The sequence below is a fragment of the Coffea arabica genome, chromosome 7c, assembly GCF_036785885.1.
Source record: "Coffea arabica cultivar ET-39 chromosome 7c, Coffea Arabica ET-39 HiFi, whole genome shotgun sequence".
In the NCBI taxonomy this organism is placed as follows: Eukaryota; Viridiplantae; Streptophyta; class Magnoliopsida; order Gentianales; family Rubiaceae; genus Coffea; species Coffea arabica.
The window spans coordinates 2,846,184-2,867,456 of record NC_092322.1 but is presented as its reverse complement, the minus strand read 5'-3'; the positions used below and the strand labels follow the sequence as shown (position 1 = coordinate 2,867,456).

General features: G+C 38.2%; 3 protein-coding genes across 7 annotated transcripts; all 3 read right to left on the bottom strand.

Moving 5' to 3' along the window:
* Positions 1-3: 3 nt before the first annotated feature.
* Positions 4-10,895, bottom strand: LOC113698893 (DNA-directed RNA polymerase 2, chloroplastic/mitochondrial-like). 2 transcript variants are annotated; one of them, XM_072057139.1, is made up of 19 exons: positions 9,502-10,895; positions 8,235-8,450; positions 8,012-8,145; positions 7,866-7,932; positions 7,615-7,673; positions 6,656-6,773; positions 6,434-6,547; positions 6,178-6,309; positions 5,671-6,087; positions 5,291-5,341; positions 4,834-4,904; positions 4,002-4,086; positions 3,576-3,728; positions 2,955-3,029; positions 2,266-2,355; positions 2,129-2,176; positions 1,483-1,597; positions 1,284-1,387; positions 4-888 (listed from the first exon to the last, which is right to left on the bottom strand). In XM_072057139.1, the coding sequence occupies exons 1-19, from the start codon at positions 10,462-10,464 to the stop codon at positions 652-654; spliced, it is 3,249 nt and encodes a 1,082-aa protein (XP_071913240.1). In that variant the 5' UTR covers positions 10,465-10,895; the 3' UTR covers positions 4-651. The 2 variants fall into 2 exon arrangements, with proteins under 2 accessions (XP_071913240.1, XP_071913241.1); XM_072057140.1 differs by having other exon boundaries at positions 4-934; positions 9,502-10,891.
* A 434-nt stretch (positions 10,896-11,329) lies between these two features.
* LOC113698143 (uncharacterized) lies at positions 11,330-15,489 on the bottom strand. 4 transcript variants are annotated; one of them, XR_003450109.2, is made up of 8 exons: positions 14,818-15,489; positions 14,569-14,699; positions 14,121-14,210; positions 13,575-13,627; positions 13,018-13,120; positions 12,415-12,537; positions 11,708-11,841; positions 11,330-11,608 (listed from the first exon to the last, which is right to left on the bottom strand). XR_003450109.2 is itself a non-coding variant. In XM_027217849.2 (7 exons), exons 1-7 carry the CDS (start codon positions 15,071-15,073, stop codon positions 11,834-11,836), a joined length of 747 nt encoding a protein of 248 aa, XP_027073650.1. In that variant the 5' UTR covers positions 15,074-15,489; the 3' UTR covers positions 11,702-11,833. The 4 variants fall into 4 exon arrangements, 1 of the variants encoding a protein (XP_027073650.1); XR_003450107.2 differs by having other exon boundaries at positions 12,415-12,520; XR_003450108.2 differs by having other exon boundaries at positions 11,330-11,568; positions 12,415-12,520.
* Positions 15,490-15,788: 299 nt separating this feature from the next.
* On the bottom strand, positions 15,789-19,850 carry LOC113698141 (uncharacterized). Its single transcript, XM_027217848.2, has 7 exons — positions 18,857-19,850; positions 18,301-18,337; positions 17,962-18,198; positions 17,787-17,834; positions 17,003-17,442; positions 16,809-16,894; positions 15,789-16,124 (listed from the first exon to the last, which is right to left on the bottom strand). The coding sequence occupies exons 1-6, from the start codon at positions 19,156-19,158 to the stop codon at positions 16,822-16,824; spliced, it is 1,137 nt and encodes a 378-aa protein (XP_027073649.1). The 5' UTR covers positions 19,159-19,850; the 3' UTR covers positions 15,789-16,124; positions 16,809-16,821.
* Positions 19,851-21,273: the final 1,423 nt, after the last annotated feature.

Here is a 21,273-nt window from a genome sequence, read left to right as displayed (position 1 = left end):
AGGTGCTTTTAACTCTCTTCTACTTTTTTCCTCTATTTGAAAGAGGCAATCAATCCGTCAATGAGCCAGTTGAAAAGAAACACTACTACTAGTCTACTACTACTACTACCACCATAGTTAGTGGTTTCTGGGTCTATTCTGAGAGAATTAAGAAACGAAGACCCTTTGCCTCAAATATGCGGCTCTATATATACAAAAACACGAGGAGGAGAGATGGTGTAAAGCAGGCGACCTGAGCAGCACCTGCATTACTGCTGTACAGCAAAATTGTGGATATACGGCGGAGGCGGACGCCTTGTGGGTACTTCCTCGATGCATCCCTACGGCTTTCCGGTCTCTTGTTAGTCTCGTCTCGTCGGGGAATTCATAATATATATATACACATCATCGCCTGGGCTTTCGGCAAAAGCCCTTTACGGTGAAACAACGCTATGCAAGCACGCTATTGCGCTTTCCTTCGGTCATACATATAGTCTTATTCAGAAGCTATGCGACATCAACTTGAGAACACTCAAAAGCTCTTGATACCCGTTTAGGTTGAACTTGCACATCTCCCTGTAAACATCCATCCGAGTGCAGGAACTCCCAACACTGAAGTGTATAAGAGAATCGCGGGCTCTGAAATGATATGTCATGCATCAAACTTTACGCTTAGATACTGCAGAGCCAGCTCGACGGTACAGTATTTTGGTTGAAGGCTCTTGTCTTCTCTTCATCATCCTCATTGATGGATAGATTGAACCACAGTAAAAGCATAGAGATGCTATGTGCATTTCTAGTATCGATATAATGCCCGGCATTCAATTTTCCTGGATATATTGTGTCAGTTAAAGAAATACGTGGAATCCAGAACATCTTTAAGATCGAAGTCACCCCGCTCCGGCAAAGCTGGAAAAGACAATGACGGAAAGGTCTTTTGAAAGTCCTCCAACAACTGTGTGATGAATAAAATATTTAAGCCCAGTGGCACGGGTGAAGTAAGAAATGATGTAGCAGGTAAGGATAATCTAATATTTACTTTAGCACACGTGTCATTTGAATCAAAGGAACCAATGATGACTGCCAAACAATCGGATGACAGAAAAAAAAAATTTCACAATTCTTATCCAGATCAATAGCAGAGGCATTTGAGATTTGACATATTATACTGAAGAAGATGCTCAGACTTCATACTAATATTAAAGTGGTGTTGCCCAGACCATACGGGGGTAAAGATTCCTTACTATAGGCTTTGTTAGTTGAAACAAAAAGCATATCAAATTAATGATGGCGGGGATACTTACATTCTCAAGTATTGGTGTTTCATAGAGTTCAACAAACTTCTCTCTTAGTATCCTGTTCATTTCATCCACATCACATGCGTGTGTCCAATAAGAATCATGAACACCTGTGGTCATTATACAGGGAGTAAAATTTCACAAGTAGAGATACCGCGAGCTGTGGAAGAGTGTAATGGAACAAAAAGGAGTGTATGAGCAGAACCTGCAAAATTCAAGCCTGCCTTTCTGCATGCAACTGCCGTCATCATCATATGTGAACCATCGAGGGAATGGACAAAATTTGGAGGAAAAGCTGTCCTTTGCCTCTTTACCATGACCTATACCACATAAAGGGGGGGAAAAAATAAATCAGGAAGTTACTCCAGCAATCTAGCAAGTTAATGGAAAAACCTCACACCACAAAGGGCAAGACAGATGCCAATACAATCAAGAGGTCCTAAACCTAACAATTTCGACTTCTGTTGATGGCAGCTGATTTCCCATAACTATATACTGCAAACTGCTAAAGATTAGACGTCTTTAAATGCTTTAAATTGTCTATGTGAAGAGAGATGAAAAAACTTCAAAGCGATTTGCATGGTCTTCTTACAAGCACCGCCACCTGATGGGATAACCCTCTAAAGTATGTAAGCAAATTTTATCAGAAAGCTTGGCTCAACAAGTAAATCTTTTGCTAAAAACAGTGCCAAACATTTGTAAGGTCTGCTATGCATTTTGTTATGGCAAATATGAATAAAGCTCCAGATTATCCTCTTGTTGACTGATTCACCCTGTGAGAATTGCATTGCAACCATAGATGGATAAGCTTTAAGAGTCATACTTGGACCAACAACATAGATTACTACTACCTTCTCTGTTTCGCGTTGCAGTGTCAACACCTGAAGTGAAGTCTTAATCTGCATGCAAATGAAAGTTATACATCAAACAAACATTAATGGCCACAAAAGATAAACAAGATATAATGTGAAAAACATCCAATACTCACAAGATGCCTTCCTAGTTGACGGTAGGGCTGCACAACAGGAAGTCCAAGTGGAGTCATCCACCTAACGGTCTGGTTTTCAGATGCAATAACCTGTCACGGCTTTTTGGTTAATGGACAGGAAAAGATGGCTAGTTGGTGATTTTCCAGGACCAAGCAACTAAATGAGACAATTACCAAAATAAATTCTATGAGCAATATTTAGTCCATAACTCAAAATGGAATCATTCTTATCAAAGTGTACCTCATATAGACACTAAAATTATGATGGAAAACAATGCACAAGAAGATAGGATAACTGCCTTGTATCGGTTAATATTTTCGAAGTCTTCATATAAGATATCTCTTGAAGACAAGACAAGATTGTAATAGAAGAGCTCAGCTAAACTGGTATATAGGTTACACAAAAAACATTAGATCAGATATCATCTGCTTTATATTGCACATAAGATGATTATTGGAGCAATGCAGAGAAATTTTCATTTGGCCTAATTTAGAAATTCCTCTAGGCAGAAAAGAAAGGTACGGTGTCATAGCAGAGAAGTCAATTGGAGGAAATCTACCAAAAAACCACTGCCAATGATGTCTGATTTCCACTAAACTAACCACTCACTATTCAGAAGATTGTTGATAAATAAATTCACCAGGTACCATCCACGATTATACAAAATCAAATGCATTCTGGTACACACCTTTGCACATTCTCCAAGCCAGCTCATGATACTTCGTGCAGCTTCAAACATTTCCTCTAATGCAGTCAAGGTGACCTACCAATGTACCAAACAGTGAAGAGGTGTTATCATGGAGTGGATAAATCTTTGATTGAATGACACATGCATGAGTACTTATGAATCATGAATCATCTTAAGTTACAGGAGGAATGCTGTCGTATTACTCACAAGCTCCTAATCTAACCAGGTCATTGAGAAGATTCTAATTCCTGATACAAATATTAAATTCATCACATTTCTGATCGAGTCAAGACATTGAATATTAATGTCCATCTCAAAGTCCCCATTGATGTCAAGGCAAAAATGCAAATTACACATTTAATCACCACTAACACAATCTCAATTTCCCAAAAAGCTCAATTTGAAGTTGTATATCAACTGGTTTTAGCTGAATGAGAGACTAAACCTAAAGGGAGGTACTCTTACTATTAATACATCATCAGATAAGCATGGCACACAGCCTTTTCTTGATCCAACTATTCACGCATAGATGAGCATGATCATGCTCGTTCCATCTAACATTATAATTCATCAAATGCAGTAAGATTGAGTTAATATATAAGACCAGCGTCTTGTCCATACTTTTGCAGCATAACAAGCCGCACCAAAGAGCTCTGCATCATCAGCAATTGCACCACGCTCCTTCAATCTCCTCTTAATTTGATCACGAGCACCAATATAGGTTACACCATACACTGAGGTCATCACTGTTTGCTTGACCAATTTCCTGTCAACCTAAATTTCAATCAGAATACAGGCAGTTAGCCACTTTGCAAAGCTATTAACAGGAGGATTAGCAAGCAGTGAACCTACCAACTACTATAGATTTGAAATATCATTTTGATCAATCTACATGAGCAAGAAAATGCATGGTGAAAGACTATATTTGTCAAACTCCTCGCCAGGACCAGCAAATGCTGAAAACATAACTTTAAACGATACAAGATCTATGACAAACAATCAGACGACCATAATTTCCATAAAACCATAAAAAGAGAAAGGCAGAACCTGATTGACTAAAACCCTTGCTCGCAATGCATCTGGAAAAACTGCAGGATCTTTTTGTGCATCTCTCTTCATGATGTCCAGAACTCTGCATTAACAGTTTATGATGTTCAACAGAATGACTTGCACCACGAACTTAAAAGTGCAGGCAAACCATAAATTCTCAAGAAATTGCACTGTTTTGCAATTCCTAAAGGATACTGAACGGGTCAGAAAAGTTACAATAATTCAAAGCTTTTTTTTTTTTGTGGTAAAATGACAACCATATAGGGTTCAACCTTCAAAGGATTATATTTCAGTAAGCTTTGCACCCTGTCAGAAAGAACTCAAAAAATATTCAGTCTTCTAATTACAAAAGTTCCCTTTTATATGCTCAAAAAAGGCATCAATATAAGTTAAAATTACGTAAACTCCAAGAAAACAAGTAGTATTCTTGTGAACTTAATTTTACCAGTTTAAGTAGTTGCAGAAAATAGTTTGTAAATGAAGCTGCATGCAAAAGCTGAACTCAAGCAATAAAGACATTTCAACCATTAGATGATATCAATCACCCAAAGAAAAGAAAATTTGAGAGCCTAAAAGAAGATATCATCAAAAAACAGAATCATGTATCATTTCCTATTATCGCATTCAGCTTCAACTTTCAAGTTGAATGGTGAAACTTTAGCAAGCTGAGAAGAAAAATAGTTGGAAATCCTTTTATCCTTGTTTTTTTTAAAACGCAATAGAAACAGGGTCCGAATATCTGTAGTTGATACAAGATTAGAAATGTTAAAATCACTGCATGCATCAACTTCACATAAACTGATAAATAAACCAATTAAAAGCAGATTACCTAGCAGCTATTCCTGAGTAAACATCAGCAGGTTTTTCTCCAGCCACCAGATTAACAGCAGATGCTCCTAACTGCATGAAGGATTTCACCAACCAAAAACGATTGAAGAGAGATGAAAAATCACAACATGTTCAAGACATATCTAGAAGTCTTATTGTCAACAGAGAACAACAGATGACCCAAATCAAATGGACATGACACTTTAAAACTACATGGGACTTTACTAGGTTTAATAATTGCACTTTCTGTTAACTGTCACCCCAAATATAGCTAAATGCTCAAGAATAGAAAACAAGGTTTTGTTGTTCTTTAAAGATTGACCTGAACAACTCATTGGCCATTCATTTACAAACAAGTGACAACAGAAGAGAAAATTTGGTTTTTTTTTTTTTGGGTTTTGGGGGGGGGGGGGGGGGGGGGGGGTTGTGCATACACAGGACAAAGAAAGGGCCATTACCTTGTCTCTTCCAAGAGCAGCATAGTGCTGTAAACCATTGCAGGAACCATCCTGAATAATTGAATGACACAAAGAAAACAAGAAAGAATATTTTATCAGCGGTGAGCCTCAGAAATGATAATTGCATATCTAACAAACACAAAGAAAGAAATTGAGATCCAGCTGAAACACTTGAAAGAAAAAAAATAAATTGATGCTATATGCCAAACCTAGAGGTCCCTCTTTCAGAAAACTAAGAGATTAGAAAGCGTAAAGCTCAAAAAGAAATGTAGTAGGTCAAATAATCAATGCTGTCGGGAAGTTCAGTGTTAATCTTCACCACAAAATGCCATCAAAAATTTGTCAAAACCAGGGATTGTCATTGCATGGCAAACTGATACCTGATGAACAGGAATATGCGAAATAGTTGTCTCAGGAGACTGGCTTCTCAAGGCTTCTGAGAGATTTATACATACAGCCAAACACTGGAATGGATCTTCAGCATTTAACCACCAACGTCGTCCTTCAAGTGGCCTGTCAGCTGAATCAAATATATCCTCCAGGTGATTTTCAGTAAAGGCTATTCTAGCCTCATTAGATAATTTATCTACACCATTTGCAAATAAATTTGCCAAGTGTATCTTCAGCCAGTGCAGGCCTGACTTTCCAAGAGGACGTCCCTCTGCAAACTCAAGCATACCTCTACATACATCAGATCCCAGATGATTTAAATGTGGATGCATTGGATATGCACGGCCTCGAAAATCAAGGTTGTGTGGATAGAAAAAACCTCCTTCATCTTTCATTCTTCGGGCCACCTGTTCAACAGTTCTTATCAAGTTCATGCAAATTTTGCTTAATATATATTGGAAAAGGCCATAAAAAACAAAGAAAACTTTCCAACATACAGCAAGTTTTAACTCTATATCACAACGTTGTGAGTGCCTTTCACTGTTTTCTTTTTTGATAGATTTAACTTTCCATTTCCACTTCCTCAGTATAGCTTCGTCCTCCGTTTCAGGTTCCTCTGGCAAAGCGATCTGCATAATAAGAAAAATTCGCATATTTTGTTTAAAATTTATCTTTGCAACTGACTAGAACAGGCTTCTGACCTAAAAATGACATTAAGGGAAAAAAAAAAGCACATAATATCATAGAACCTACGTCATTGCGGTCAACCAAGTTACCAAGACGACCTCCGCTAGCCCATATCCTATCTACCACACTGAGGACCCTTTTGTTCACCCTCCATTTGGTGTTTCCAAGTGTATCCAGGGCCTGCCCACACAAAAGGTACAAGATGCACATTGCATATCATACTGTCAGCAGAAGATGTGTGCCACCCTTACAGGACAGTTGAAGAAGAGAAATTGCAGGTTTATGAACCTCATAGACTGGTCGCAACTGATTAATTGGTGCCCTTTTGACTGCTTCACGTTGCTGTCTTGCACCATGTGTGCGCATGACATACGAAGGAAGAAACAGATGGCCACCTTTGTCATAACTGCAAAACAAAGACCTGTCAGCCAAAAACAAAAACAAAACAAAACAAAATTAAAGAAAATAAAATAAAATAAACCGCAGGTTTGTTTCCTCCCTTACAAAAATATTGTTCTTCCAGTGGAAGCCCTAAGAGGATTTTCAGTGAAGATGACACTTGTTGACAAGCATTTAGAATTTGGCAGTGTTTCTCAGAATATAGTACTAGGCTGTACTCTCAGCTAAAATAAGCATAAGCAGATTCTGAACCTCAAGTCTCCACAACCAATCTTTCAATTACACACCAAACAATTTTTTTCTCCCACCAGACCGGTGGTGGTATGGGCAATTCTAGGTAATAAACAGGCTGATTTTCTATTTATCTTTTAGGCTATGGTACTACATTCTTAATCCATAGAATGTTATACAGCAATGCAAACAATCTGTTGCAATCAAATTCCGCTCCTTCAAGTTTCTGGCAGAAGATGCCTTGAAAAGAATCAAGGCACCTTTTGAATTCCTCAGCTTTTTAACTATACATACATACATATACATACATACTTACATAAATACATACATATATATATGGAGTAAGTCCCTTGTTTACATTGTTAGAGATGAATGCAACAAATGAATATTCCATACCACACACAACACAAATTCGAGTAGACTGGTTTAAAACAGGGGTTATGCTACAATTTTTGGGTAAATTAAAGAACACATAGAGCCAAGTCTTTTTGGTTTCACATTTAACTAATCAAAAGAGAAAGGCAAGCAGCATAATAGTGCAGTTAGACTTAAATTGAATTTACATATGACAGGGTGTTGCAATCCTAGAAAATAAAAAGAATTTAAAATTGCAGTACCCTGTCCACTTGACTGGAGGTACCAACATTGGCATGTAAGGGATAACCATGTGCCTGGCCTGTTCATAAATATGACAAATCTCAGGAAGAAACCTAAATTAAAGATGAGACAATGTATGATAAATCAACAAACTTAAGGTGACATAGCAAGGAACCTTCATCGTAAGACAACAAATTTACCCCAAGTTCTAAATTATTTGCAGTTCATTTCTAAGAACGCTTCAAATTCAAGAATAATTACATATACTTACAGTTCGCTCAAGGCCTTTGAGGACTAAAGGATCACACTGGATGATGCCATACCTTCTGCTAGGACTCCTACTTAAACAGAAGGCCATAAGCACTTTAAAGATGTAATAATAGACAGGAAAAACCACTAAAGGAAAAGTATCATTACTTTGTATTATTGGTTACAGTTCTAAATGTGTGTATAAATGCAGGCCTAATATCAGGTGGACAGTCTGCTAACTGATCAGCTGGAGACTGAATGTATGCTGTTTGCAGAAGCAACTCGATGAGACGGCTCCCAACCTACAAGCATAAATAAAAGCTGCACATTAAGACAGTTTCAAACTAAAGCTTCATAAACTCCCTATGTCAAGTATCAGATTAGATCAAACCTTTGCTTTAACCTCTGTACTCCAGGGTTTTGAATCATCTTGACCCTTCACTATCTGCTGCACCACATGCAGCTTTTGTTTTTTCATCAAATTTGTAACAGTTCGCCGTAGTTTCTCTTGTTCTTGAATTACACTGGTAGTCATATCTCCTTCCATTTTCATCTCTTCATTTACTTTTTTCTTCTTGGTTTTCTCCAGAAACTTGTGTATCCTAATCTGTACAGATCAAAAATTTTACAGAATAAAAACTACATAAATTATTGCAGGAACCAGATTTGAAACATCTGGCAACATCCCAATATTGAGAAAACTCTACAGTATGTTTGTGAACATGACAAGCATACATAGGCCATTGTTCTCATCAGTATGTCAGGCAAGCCAAAATGCTAGCAAATTACACAACAAAACATCAGTCCCAAAATGATCCATACACTCGCTAAGAAATACATATAAACATCCCCAGCTTCAAAGTCTATACAAGCAAAGAACTTTACAAACTCCACATATAGTACCAATTATTTCTATTAGCAATAACAATTAAAGGATGCATATGATCTGCCAACGAGAATCTCAATAAGGAAACGTATAAATTTTTTTCTACCTGTTTCGTTTTAAGACCTAAGGTTATCCAACATATCTACAAAACCATCTTTGCCTCAGAGGCTCACACAGGGTTTTAAACTGTGATGTCAAATTCATTGGTATATAGCATCCATCCATAACTATAGCAATTATAAATTAAAATCCTCAAAATGCCAATATTGTTACAAAAATTTTAAATAGCTACATTCAGTTCATGCTCTTGCCTGTCACAATATCATAATGTCTTCACAGTCACGTGAATATAGCAAGCTCAGTAACAACCTAATAAATCTTATCCTGCTTCTACCCTGTGGCATTTGGAGTATCAATCACACAAACCAAGATCACAATCATTTTGCAGTCCACATGAAACAATTTATAGATATGTCTAACAAGATGATCTCTTTCTCCCGCCTATTTTTCTTACAAACTCGTATAAAGAAGGGAATACACTTCTTCAATTACATTACATGATATCCTGATTGGTAATTCTTAATAAAGTTGAACTAGTGACCTGAGATTTCACCACTTACGTCTGTAAATCACTACATGTCAATCAGAGCAATTTAGGATGAATCAAGTACAGCACCTGCAGAACATGCTTTTAGAAAAAGGCGAACCCTCCATCTTAAGTTATGCTTTTGAAACCAAAGTAATTAGGTGAAAAATATTCTATTTCACTAACCTCCTGTTCAATAGCATCACCTATTAGACAAGCAGCTGGTACTACTCTTGCACTGCCATGCTCACCTCCTGTCATCAGCAATCCCATCAACTTATGCATAGTAATGACTGACATCATATCAGCTGGCAACTGATGAAAATACTTTGCATAGGCAGCCTTGCTTTTCCGCAGCCTACATAACTCCTGCTCCTCAGCAATCTTACTGCACAAAGGCTCAAACCATCCCAAAAAAAGCGACTTCATATATGGCAAATTTGGTGCTAACTTATGTTCGCACATATCATTCAACAGCTCCTTGTACTCGTTAGCTGCTTGTTCCCATGCCTCAGTCTCAATTTTCACTTGCCTCCTTTTCAGCGCATGGTACTTCTTACTGCCCATTCCATAAACTGCTCTATGATGCTTGCGCCACCGAAAGCTCATCTGCCTTCTGTCCTCCTTTTTCATTTCACTCAACAATTCATGAACCTCATCTGCGGCAACTACAGAAGTATCTTCTTCCACATCAGTTGATGAAACTGCAATCGCCTCGGCCAGACTTGCGTAGCTTTTCTGGCTCAGACCATTGATGCTAATTTGGTTCCTCGCAAAATTCAAACTTGGCCTGGCCAAAAACTCATCCCTAGTCGAAAACTCACCAACTTTTCGAAAACCCTGTTCTAGAAATCCGTTGCCGGAGCAGGGATTGAAGTCAAGAGTTGAAAACTTGAATTTCTCAGGAAAAATAGAATCTTGGGAAAACCCAAGAAAACTGTAAGTTCGAGGTAGAGAGTGAGGATTAAAAATGGAACCAAATTCTTGGGTTCTGAGGGTTCTGGAAGAGACTAGTTTTGCTATATTTTTCCACATAACGGTGGAAATCTCGGGCGGTTTTAGTAAAAAAATTCTCGGTTTATAAACTGGATTGGGGGTCAAGCGACCAATGTTGATATTCAGAGAAATGGGGGATTTGGTGCTGGACATCAAATTGTGAGGAATAAATGTTTAATGCAGAGGGGAAGCCTAGTTGAATAGATAGACTGGAGAGTAGATGCAAAATGGGGAAAGAAAATTTTCGAAGTAGAAGTTCATGTGATCAAAAAAACAAATGTGGAATATAGACGACCGGGTGGGCATTTCGATTGGAGAATAAGCCAATAGCAAACTTTAAACCCTTCTTAAACCTTGGTGAGTCGGTGCCGCAGTCGAGCGAGCAGTGCGTAGTTCTTTGACGGTGGACTGTGGTCGCAGTCAGGCGAGAGGGTTTCATGGTTTTCGTTAATTCCGGGTAGCCCCTTAGGCAGTTGGGCACTTGGGCCGCGCTAGCGTTGGGTGCAAAGCGATTTTGGTTTTCCTAATCGGACTTGTGCATAAAGGAATTCGCTGTTCGACCCTACAGCTATTGCCCATCAAAAAAATTGTCCGATTCAGAGACATGAAATGTAAAAGATCGTTGACAATTACAAGAATGTAAAAAGAAACGAAAAACAAAAGAAATTGGAAAAGGATTGTAGCAAAGCACGGAATGCGGCCATGAAAACAAAAAGGAAAGTGCAGAGGCCCATTTCCATTTGTTGAAGACAATGCCCTTAAGGTGCAAGTATTGCATGCAAACACCTTCTCTCTTTTTGCTTGGATTTTAAATTTTTGCTTGGCAAATACGAAAAATCTAATTTGGTTAAACGGAGTTTTAACCCTGATTTTCCATATGGTACTTCATTATGTCCAGTTACCATTCTGATTTCCAACCGTTCAGGACTTCAAAAAGTGGTTCAATTTTCAGGTTTTGCCTTAGCTACCAGCACCGCTGAGTTAACAGCGGTCGCGAAAATGGAAGAAAAGTGGGGAGTGTAGCAAAAGAAATTGGATCACGCATAAATATTTAACAAACAAGAAAAAGTGAACACTGAAATTCCAAAGCATATTCGAGCAGAGTTTAAAGCATGATCCGCTTCGGATTTTTCAACTTCTGTAGTGATGTTCAGACGATAGCTGGGCACTGGGTACTTTGGTCCTGGCTATAGCCTATATCATGTTGATCTTGGCATCTGACAGTTGTGTTCTGAAACACCAATGTGCAAAAAGGAGCTGTACCAAAATATCAACAAACGTTCAAATTGTTCTATGCCTGAGAAAAGTTATACGAGTTGCTTTAGTACTGCATCTTTCTAGTTAACGACCTAAAATGATTTTCAACTACTAGGAGCAATATAAGAATGTATTTTACCATCAGGCAATGCAGAAGTAAAAAGGGCCAACTATGAGAATTTGGAGCAAAAGAGATTGTCTTTCGTCATCACCATCGCCAAATTGCCATTGTCTGCGACATTGAAAATTCACATAACCCGCAATTCTAGTTGCCTGCAGGAAGAAGAGCAACAGATGAGGCTATCAATTAAAAAGTCTGATTGCCTGTAAATACAACATCTGCATCCACCAGGAACCTGGCAGAAATTTCATTCAGAGACTGCCCTATTAATAAAAAAACACTTGTACTAACTACATTCAGAGCAAGGCTCAAGAAGAACTAAAAAGATGTTAGTGTTTGGATAGGAGATTATTTGAATAATTACTATAGCATCTTTTATAATGTGATGTATGTGAGATCAGAAGTTGATTGGAAATTGTGTTTGTGACGTAAGCAAAATAAGTTAAAATGCATCTGAGAAGCAATCAAATGAGTTTGGATAAAGTTGCTTAATGTTTATAACTGTTGACTGAGCAGTTTGTTGTTCTTACCCCCAGATTATAAAAGAAGCTCCATTTTTACCTCAACTCAGTTATTCTCTTGCAACCCAAAACTGTGAAAAACTTATTTTCTATAATTTCTAACACTGAAGCATTCATGCATTACAATGGGCAACTACATAGCAGGAGTTGGATATAACACGAAGCTCATTGTACTTTTTGGGATATAAAAGTGCTATTTCTTACTGTCTTCTTCCTTTGGAATTGACTGGTCAGAAGCACCAGAACAGAAGCCCAACATCAGCATGATCTCCTCTAAACGTTCAACATTTGTCAGATACAGATAGCCAACCTACAATTGACATAAAACTGTTTCACTTGAAATCAAAACTTTTTGGGAACAGAGATAAATTGTAGGAAACAAGCATCTCATTAGATATGGTCATAGAGAAAAGAATCTCAGAATGATTGTGGAACACATTCACAGAGTGCCCAATAAAAGTTGCTTTTTCATGGGGAGAACCACAGAGGATAACATGCTTAGAAATAACCTAATCTCAACTCTTTGCATCAATATATTTAATTCTGGAGCTGTAAATGACTGCGTACCAAATTTTGCAAGATAAATGAGGTGATACAAAACAGATGCATAACATTGAGATAATTGACCAAAGTTTAACACAAGAATGACATGAATATTTTTAAGCAATGGTTTGCTCTCCTAGTATCATCCCAATAGAACTGACAAACTGAAAATGGAGGGAAAAACATGAAAGTCAATCAACAAATTTCTTAACATACGTATACATCTATGAATACTTATATGTACAGTAAGTAGGAAGAACTAACAAGAGTTTCCAGTGAAGAGGCCCTGTTGTAAACAGCCACCCCAGCACGCTTTTTGGTCCTTGTTTTTGATGAACCAACATTTTTCCCCCAACGAAGCACATCCCTGCACAAAGTGCTTATCAGATGCCACACTTAAGACAACTGCAGTTCTAATAACATACACACAACTTCTGGAAAACAATGATCATGGTTCCCAAGAAAATGCAGCAGCAACTTGAGATGAAATTGCTCCCCAGTGCAACGGAAACATAGAAATCTCATAGAGACACTTTTTCTCTTAAGATTATCAACTTTGGGACTTTCATAGTTGTTTTTTCCATTGTCTTAGGGCCCAGGAAGCAGGACCTACAATCTACAATATTATTATTCTTCAGAAGTTTGTTTCATCTGATAGACTAGAATATCAACAATTTCCCCTTTACTTCGGTGTAAATGCACATTGAGTTTTCTCTACCCTCGAGGGAATGACTATGCCTATTCATCTGCAACAGAAGATACGTTTGCATACAATTTAAAATTCTGAAGAAGCACTTTTAAGAAATAAACATAACACCAACCTTTCTTGTTCTGACAAGAAATCATCATTAATAAGTTTTTGCAGCATCGCATCCTGAAACATAGCAAGTACATCAAAAAAGATTCTAAACATATTTGTGCTGGGAAACAACAAGGAATATGCATTTGAATCGGGAAGAGAAAAAACAAAAGAAATGGAAGTTAATATAGAACGCAGACATAGATTCACTCTTTATTCAGCTGAACCAACTCTATTATGCAACAAGTAGTGAAAGAATGGGAAACCAATTTAAAGAAAATGAAAAGAAACTTTTTCTTTTCCTTTTTTTTTTTTTTTTTGGGTAAAACTACAATTTGAACACTTTCTACAAAAAATGATAAAAAGCCTAAGATATGAATAGAGCACTAAACCACGCTAGGGATGGATGGCAGCAAAATATGTGGTCTTACAAGGATTTCTATGCTCATGAGAATGCTTTCTTCAACAATCTTTGTAACTTCATAGAAACAAGTACAACATACTAGACGCAATCTAGGCAAAAACTTCCTCAGCTTATATGAAAAGAAAACCAGAATTCTATTCTTACTTGGGCCTCACAACGCACAACTGCCGTCACACGATCATTGTATTCTTCAATATTCAGAGGAGGAACAAGAAAGTGTCTTCGAGCATATAACTGCATCATCAGATTCAGGAAGTAGTAAAAGCAAAACAGATTAGTAAAAGAACCAACCTTCAAAAGAGAAAATCATTAGCTCTCTAACCACATAAAAAATCAGAGCAGCTAACTTATTAAATTCTCGAAAATTTACTAGTGTGGAGTTATCAAAAGAATATTCTTTCTTTCGTATACAATTTTTACTCGCAAATTTTCGGGCCGAGAATCTGATTAGCACCAAGTTATGGCAACAAGCAGTCGCCATTCTGATACTTACCAAATACCATCAAATTTCCATTGTTATTTAATTTAACTCTCAAACTCTTCCTGAACTCCCATCCCCAAGTTTAAAAAGCACAGCAAAGAAGAAGAAAACCTCGTAAATGCAGTCTCCAATGTAAGCCAACGATGCCGCGTTGAAAACAGAACGAGGCTTCTCCACCTTGGGAGGACTGGGAAGCCATCTCTCGTATCCCAAGTACGTCATTTCACTTTCACAGAGAGTCCCTATCGTAATAATACCCCGCAGCTAATTCAAATTCAATTTAAAGGAAAAAAAGGTGTATTCCGGGCCTCTGTCCAATAATTGCGTTTTAATTACTTGTAACTAGTAATTTAACTATACCTTTGGCGGTGGTAGAGGAGGGGGCGGGAGTGGCGCGTTTCAGGAGGTCGGAAACCGATATGCTGGAGGTGGAAAGCGTCGGAGTCAGATCAAGTTGGGGTTTTTGGGGTTTAGCAGGGTAGGTGCGATGTGGGTTATAAGGCAATCTCTGCTTGGTGTCCACTGATGACGTCGTTAGCGCTGCTGTTGGTATCTTCCGATTGGGGTGCACCAGGAGTGTGCCCGAGAGCGAAAGCCTTGGAAGAGCCGCAGCCATGGCGGTGTTTCTGTGTCTCTAATTACTATATAGGATTTTAACCGCTACTGAAGTCGTCGAATGCGTTATTGTTACAAAATGTTGCTGAACTTGCGCCTCTATAAGTGAAATGGAAGCTTGAAAGAGAAGAGGCGAAATGCATTATAGGTACTATATGGGATTTTACGACTTTAAACCTTTATAGTTTTGCTCAACATTGTGAGTTGCGACAAATTCGACGGCTGTCTTTGCACTTCACCGGAAAAATTAGCTGCCATCTACCACCACCTCCTCCTGTCATACATATATATACACACGTTCTGACAATGAAATGGTTAAACAATGGTCTTTGAACCCAAAACTCCTTCGTTATATGGGGTGCTTACTTCTTGATGCCCATTGGCTGAAGAGCAAGCCTTTACTTATTTATTTATTATTTCTGTATGCTTTTTCTTCCTGGGTATGCAAGACATTGTCCAATTCCCAGGCAGAGAAGGATAGAACGTCTTCCAACTTAGGAAATGTGGATTATACCCACCAAGGCGTCAAGACTGGAAACTGAAAGACGAGCGGAGCAAGTTAAACTACAGTGGAACCCTGTAAAGTTGTGCCTTGCATTTGCATTAACAAAAAACATTAGCCACCAAAATCATAGATAAAGTTATCAAAATGACACCATGACCAGGCCCCTGATTCCTGCCCTTCCACGGCCACCAGCTCCCTCACGGAATAAAAATTGAAGAAAGGAAAAGTCATAAATTAGTTGTTTCCCTGCTGTACATCCCAACCCCTTCTTAATTTCCCAAGTAATTTCCTCAAAATATGTAAGTTTTCGAGTCTTGTGAGGTCAATGAACACATATTTGTACAAATCATCCAAGCTAGGCAAACCTTTACATGGAAGAGAAAGTTCTCAGTAGCCTTAATTCTTTGAAGCCATTCAGCACATGTGATCCATAGAAAGCGCATAGACAACAGAAAAAAGGCAAGCCTGGACCAGTTTAAAATTCACCATGACAAGCTCAGCCAGTTGACGAGGAACATGGAACTTGGTCATTCTAAGCGTGCATATCCTGATAAATATTAACCATACATCAAGAGAGAGAACCTTTAGAACACAAACTGCAAGTATTTAAGGCTTTAAAAAGAAGAGATTTCTTGTATCCACTTTCTGTAAAAAACATATAGGCCGGTGATCAATGCATGTGTCTGTGGTCTTATCTTGTGCACCGATGCCACTCGCCAATCTAATAATAGGGATCTCTATCTCCTACCCTCTGGATAAAGGGATAGATGACCTTACCTCGTTTCCATTTTAGGGTGTGACTAAACTAGTAGCCCTAGACAAAGCAAAATTTAGAAAAGAAAAATCACAAACACAAGATGTTGCATGACTGAGCAATAGAGTCACTAATTTCTTGCACAAAGATTGCATGATTAAATGACATAAATTCCAAACATAAAAGTGCCAAACTTAAACTGGTATTTGTACGAAATTAGGATTAACAATGATGTTTTTATTCTTCTTCCAAACATATTGAACTCAACTTACGTATTTTATGGAAGAAGAATAAAGACATCAATACAGTATCTAATTTTGAATAAAATGAACAATATTGGAGTAAATAAGCCAACAAACTTAAACTGCTTTACTGCAATTATGGACATAGCATAAAGGAGATCTCTCACTGGACAATCAAACAAATTGTTGGCCAATGAAAAGAGCAAATAAGATTAAAAATATCTTTTACACTGACCTTTCCTTCATCCTCAGATCTTTGCTCCTGCAGGCTTGAAACAATCAATATTGCACAATACTGCTGATCTCATCATCTCTCCAAAGCTGCACCACCGATTTTAACAGTCAAAAAAGAAAGCTTTTGCATCTATAATAATATCCCAAGGTTCAAAAAACAAAAAATGTAAGCTTAGGCAGCAAAGTTAATCCAACCGGTCAATGCTGTTCCTAGCTCTTTCCGGCTGTTCTGAGTTATTATTTGCTTTTTCAGAAAAATCCACACTCTTTCGAGATCTTTCTCTCCTGTCAACACTGGCTCTTGACTTCTCTCTAAGGTCTGACATTGCTTTAGGTTTCTCCCTCTGGTCAATACTCAGCCTAGACTTCTCTCTCTGATCCGTGCTTGATCTAGGTCTACAATCTGTGCTGTTACGGGCAGCGTCCATTTGATCTGAAGGTGGCATTGAACCACTTCTAAAATGCGATGACTTCTCTATAGCTGATATAAATTTCTTCAGATGCTTAATATACTCAGGATAAAGCTCCAAATCACAATGGTTGCCGCCTTTAACCCATAGTGGCTCATATTTCTCTTTACATAGCTCCCAAAGCTGCTTGCCATGAGAGCAATCCACAACGTCATCTGCTGTTCCCTGTAAATGCCAAAAGCAGCATATCTAAGAACAGCAACTGGGAAATTTCCAATTTGAGAAGGTCCAGCTGCATTGCATGGTGAATCACTATATGAAATTATTGTACAACATTTATGCCACTGATGAAGCCAACAAGGAATACCGGCAAACGGGTTTTCCATTTACTATTGCAAAATGTCAAAAGAAAAAGGACAAAGAAAAAAAAAAGTAAGTTACCAACATCATAAGAAAAGAAAATGCAAAATAATTACACTAAAATTCCATCTTGTCCCAATTTTTTCTTTTGAGTGGAGAAAAACTCCTGATACAACATAGACAATGGTAGAACAGCAGATAATACTTACATGGATTACCAAAACAGGACACTGAACCAATGGTATTTTCTCGATATTCTGCATTTCATAAAAACAAAGGGAAAAAGAAAAGGCAGAGTTAAGCAGGAATGAGAATTGAGTGTGGGTAAAATTGATCAGACATGAGGACTGGCTCCACATTCATATTCACGTTAAAGAATGCTACCTTGTATATATCAAACCAATAAGTGCGCTTCACTGGATACATAACACGAAGACCAGACATGATTGGACTGTGAAGAACCACAGCCCTTAACCGTGATAATCTGGATGCCAAATCCAAAGTTGGACCACTACCAACAGATTGCCCATATAATATTATATCTTCTTCGTTTGCCCCATATTTCTCCAGAAGACATCTATATGCCGCTTCTATGTCAGCATAAGTGTTCTGCTCGCTTGGCTAGTACAAATATTAAAACAGACAACTTAGTCGAGCATGCCCTAAATCAGAAACTACTTCGAAATGGAAGAAAAAAGTTAGACTCAAGCCTCCATACTCTACCTTTCCAGTAGACTGTCCATATCCTGAATAGTCATACCTGCCCAAAACATTTTCGGGTAAACAAATCTCAAATGTCAGGATGTGAATAAGTTTAACATGCACAAGCATATATAAGAAAGCAGTTCAACTTGTCGTCTGTGCACAAAAAAGTTGCCGTCTTTTCATCCACCTCACCTCGACAAGGATAAAAAAGGATTAAAAACTAAAACCACTTGAAATATAAGCTTCCCCAACAATTTCAAGTCTTTTAAATTGTCAGAGAAAAGCAATATAATCAGGCATGAGCTACTGATCCGCTCCCAACAATCAAATACCAATTACTATCGAAACAGAAAAAATAAGCATCGCAAAATGGTTAGAACTCGCGGTCAATCTCCCCTGTCAAAAAAATAAATAAAACCACTAACTCTCCAGTGGCCCATCACGAACTCAGTAGCTAAATCTACCGCACTCGCTTTCATGGTTGCATTAAAAATCAAATCTTTTGTAGCAGTGACATATGAATACATGCATGAATGGTCTGAAAACAACTGGGAGTAGCCAAAAAAGAGAGCACCCCATCAAGTTGACGCGTAGATGAAGGCTGAGTTCGCTGAAGAGGTCATACATCTGGCCCAGATCAGCAGCGTTGCCGTGGGAGTAGAGCAAAGTGAGGGACGCAGCCGGGTTTTTAACGTAGAGAGCCACAATCCGGGCCCCCCTCTTGGTCGCCAGCCTCAAAACGTCGACGTTGTCCCTCTCGGCGACTCCCGTCATCCTCAATTTCCCGGTCCCTTCGTCCTCTGCCACCCCATACGAGGGTGGATTCGGCGGAAAAAACGCAAACTTGGCAGCCATCGTGGACGTCACGGCCCCCATCCCTCCCTCCAATGTAGATAAATATACCTCCGAATAAATCAAATATATCTATACTTGAAAAACCTTCTCTTCTTGTAACACTAGAAAGGATTGCGGGATTGGGAACATAGAAGGCGCTCCATATTAATGTTAGGGCTTCTACGAGCTAGATTAGATTTGTGCATACAATAATAAACTCCTCCACCATCATACTACTAATAATATAGATATAGATATATATAGATATATTACGCACTACTAATAAATTACAAGGAAATAATTTTAGCCGTAATACATACAAAAAAGAAGAGTGTATAGAAATGTAGTATATAGATTTACAAAGAGGGAGAGAGTTTGAACGGAGGTGGGGAAGGAAAAGAGGAGGGATTTCCGCGCCGTTAAAAGGGTAGGAGGCACGTGAGATTTATTAAGGACATGAGTTTTTGGAGCGGTCCAGGTTGTACGAAAAGATGGTGATGTGGATCTGGTTATTTGACACGTGTGGGGGCCCGGGGGGGTTCGAGGAAAATGATAAATTTTTTTGAGTTATAAAAGATGAGACAGTTTAACGGCTTCGACAGGATGATGGTGTCGGAAGTGGGAAGTCTGGGCCGGGTTGAGGGAAGACTGGGAGAGGTCCGTCCGTCGGGGACTTGGGTCCGACATCCCTTTGCCTAATAGCTAGTTTGCTGTGCCGTGTCCTTTTCGTTTTCGATTGTTTGAGGTACTAGCATGTGTATGTAGGTATCTATGATGGAGCCAGTAGTGGTAGTAGAGTGTTTCTGTGATTGGCTGTGGATGGATGGACTTATCTGATGACTTGGAGGATTTGGCTTGTTGGTTTAACGATAAATAAAATATGACACGTGTGTGATTGCAAAATGCGTTTATGATATCAAGTAAGTAGATAAATTTGTGTAAATAATTTAGGTTGTGTTTAGATTGTATTTTTTTTATATTATTTGTAAAAAAAATTACTGTAACGATTTGATATATATGAGATAAAAAGGTAATTGAAAAATGTGTTCACCGCAAATATAGCAATTTTTCTTTGAAAAACGGCTGTTCAAACAAGGCCATACTATCTAAACACACTCAACTCAACTATTCTTGTGGACACTCCTCGGGGTTGGCTCGGCTGATGCTGGGGGTGCCTCCTTAGGGCCTGACACCGTGTGGTCGCGGTTCGATTCCTGTTATCGTCTTGTGTCTTCTGAGGGGGTGGGGGCACAAGTGAAATGGGAATAGTCGGGTTCGAAAATATAATCCGTCGGATTCCGGATACCCATTACGTTAGGAAAAAAAACGAAACTATTCTTGTGGACATTGCACTGTTGTATTGGGAAAAGTAGAGCTGTGGTACTATTGGGACAGATTTTAAATATTTCTTAAAAAAATAAAAAAGGTCAAAAAATCGTTGCTTTTGCCTTGGGAATTGTTCAATATCTTCGGGCTGATTGGAACTTCAGAAAGGAAACTTTGTAAACACGCTGAACTTAGACCATTCTGTTTTGAAAATTAACGAAAACGGGAACTTTTTTTGAAGGAGATATATAAAGAATCTCGTGTTTATATTTTTCCCTTTCAAGGGAAACAAAAAAAGAAAAAGAGAGAGATACACGCGATCAATTGGAACTTTTGTAGTTAACATTAATCTACATGAGGTGACTCTCCATTTTCTTAACATTTCTTACAAAGTTAGCTAGCAGCCTAATATGTGAAATTTTCGAGTTTATTACCACAATGATCTTCCTCCAAATTTATTCCCTTGTTAATATATTTGTTGCCGTGTGACTTTAAATATGAAAAACTAATCACGCTTAAACTTCAGCTCTGGATTTTTAGTCAAAACAATTTAGTTCTTAAAAAATAATTCCAAAGCAATTATCTTTCAGTTTTGTTCCCTTGTTAATCCATTTATTGTCACATACGATCCTATTAAAAGAAAAGAATCACTTGTAATTATTTTTCCTTATATTACGAGCTTCCTTCTTCTTTTTCTTTTGTTTTTTTTGGGTCTATTTGGTGCCATGCATATCGCCGCACCAGATTGCAGACCCATGTTACATGTATATCCTATTTTTCGGTTATATTCCGCATTTGTTGTTTTGTTGTCATTATTCCTCCTTAACATTA

Coding starts and splice junctions, on each gene's coding strand:
- LOC113698893 (XM_072057139.1), bottom strand. CDS start 10,464: ATGTCCAGCACCAAATCCCCCATTTCTCTGAATATCAACATTGGTCGC. Junction 6,774..7,614: donor CCTCCAGTCAAGTGGACAGG/GTACTGCAATTT, acceptor TTTGTTTTGCAG/TTATGACAAAGGTGGCCATC. Junction 1,598..2,128: donor TGCAACGCGAAACAGAGAAG/GTAGTAGTAATC, acceptor TATGTGGTATAG/GTCATGGTAAAGAGGCAAAG.
- LOC113698143 (XM_027217849.2), bottom strand. CDS start 15,073: ATGGCTGCGGCTCTTCCAAGGCTTTCGCTCTCGGGCACACTCCTGGTG. Junction 14,700..14,817: donor CTCCTCTACCACCGCCAAAG/GTATAGTTAAAT, acceptor TTATTACGATAG/GGACTCTCTGTGAAAGTGAA. Junction 12,521..13,017: donor CCTCTTCACTGGAAACTCTT/GTTAGTTCTTCC, acceptor TGTCAATTGTAG/GTTGGCTATCTGTATCTGAC.
- LOC113698141 (XM_027217848.2), bottom strand. CDS start 19,158: ATGGGGGCCGTGACGTCCACGATGGCTGCCAAGTTTGCGTTTTTTCCG. Junction 17,835..17,961: donor ATTGGTTTGATATATACAAG/GTAGCATTCTTT, acceptor TATGAAATGCAG/AATATCGAGAAAATACCATT. Junction 17,443..17,786: donor GTCCTGTTTTGGTAATCCAT/GTAAGTATTATC, acceptor TGGCATTTACAG/GGAACAGCAGATGACGTTGT.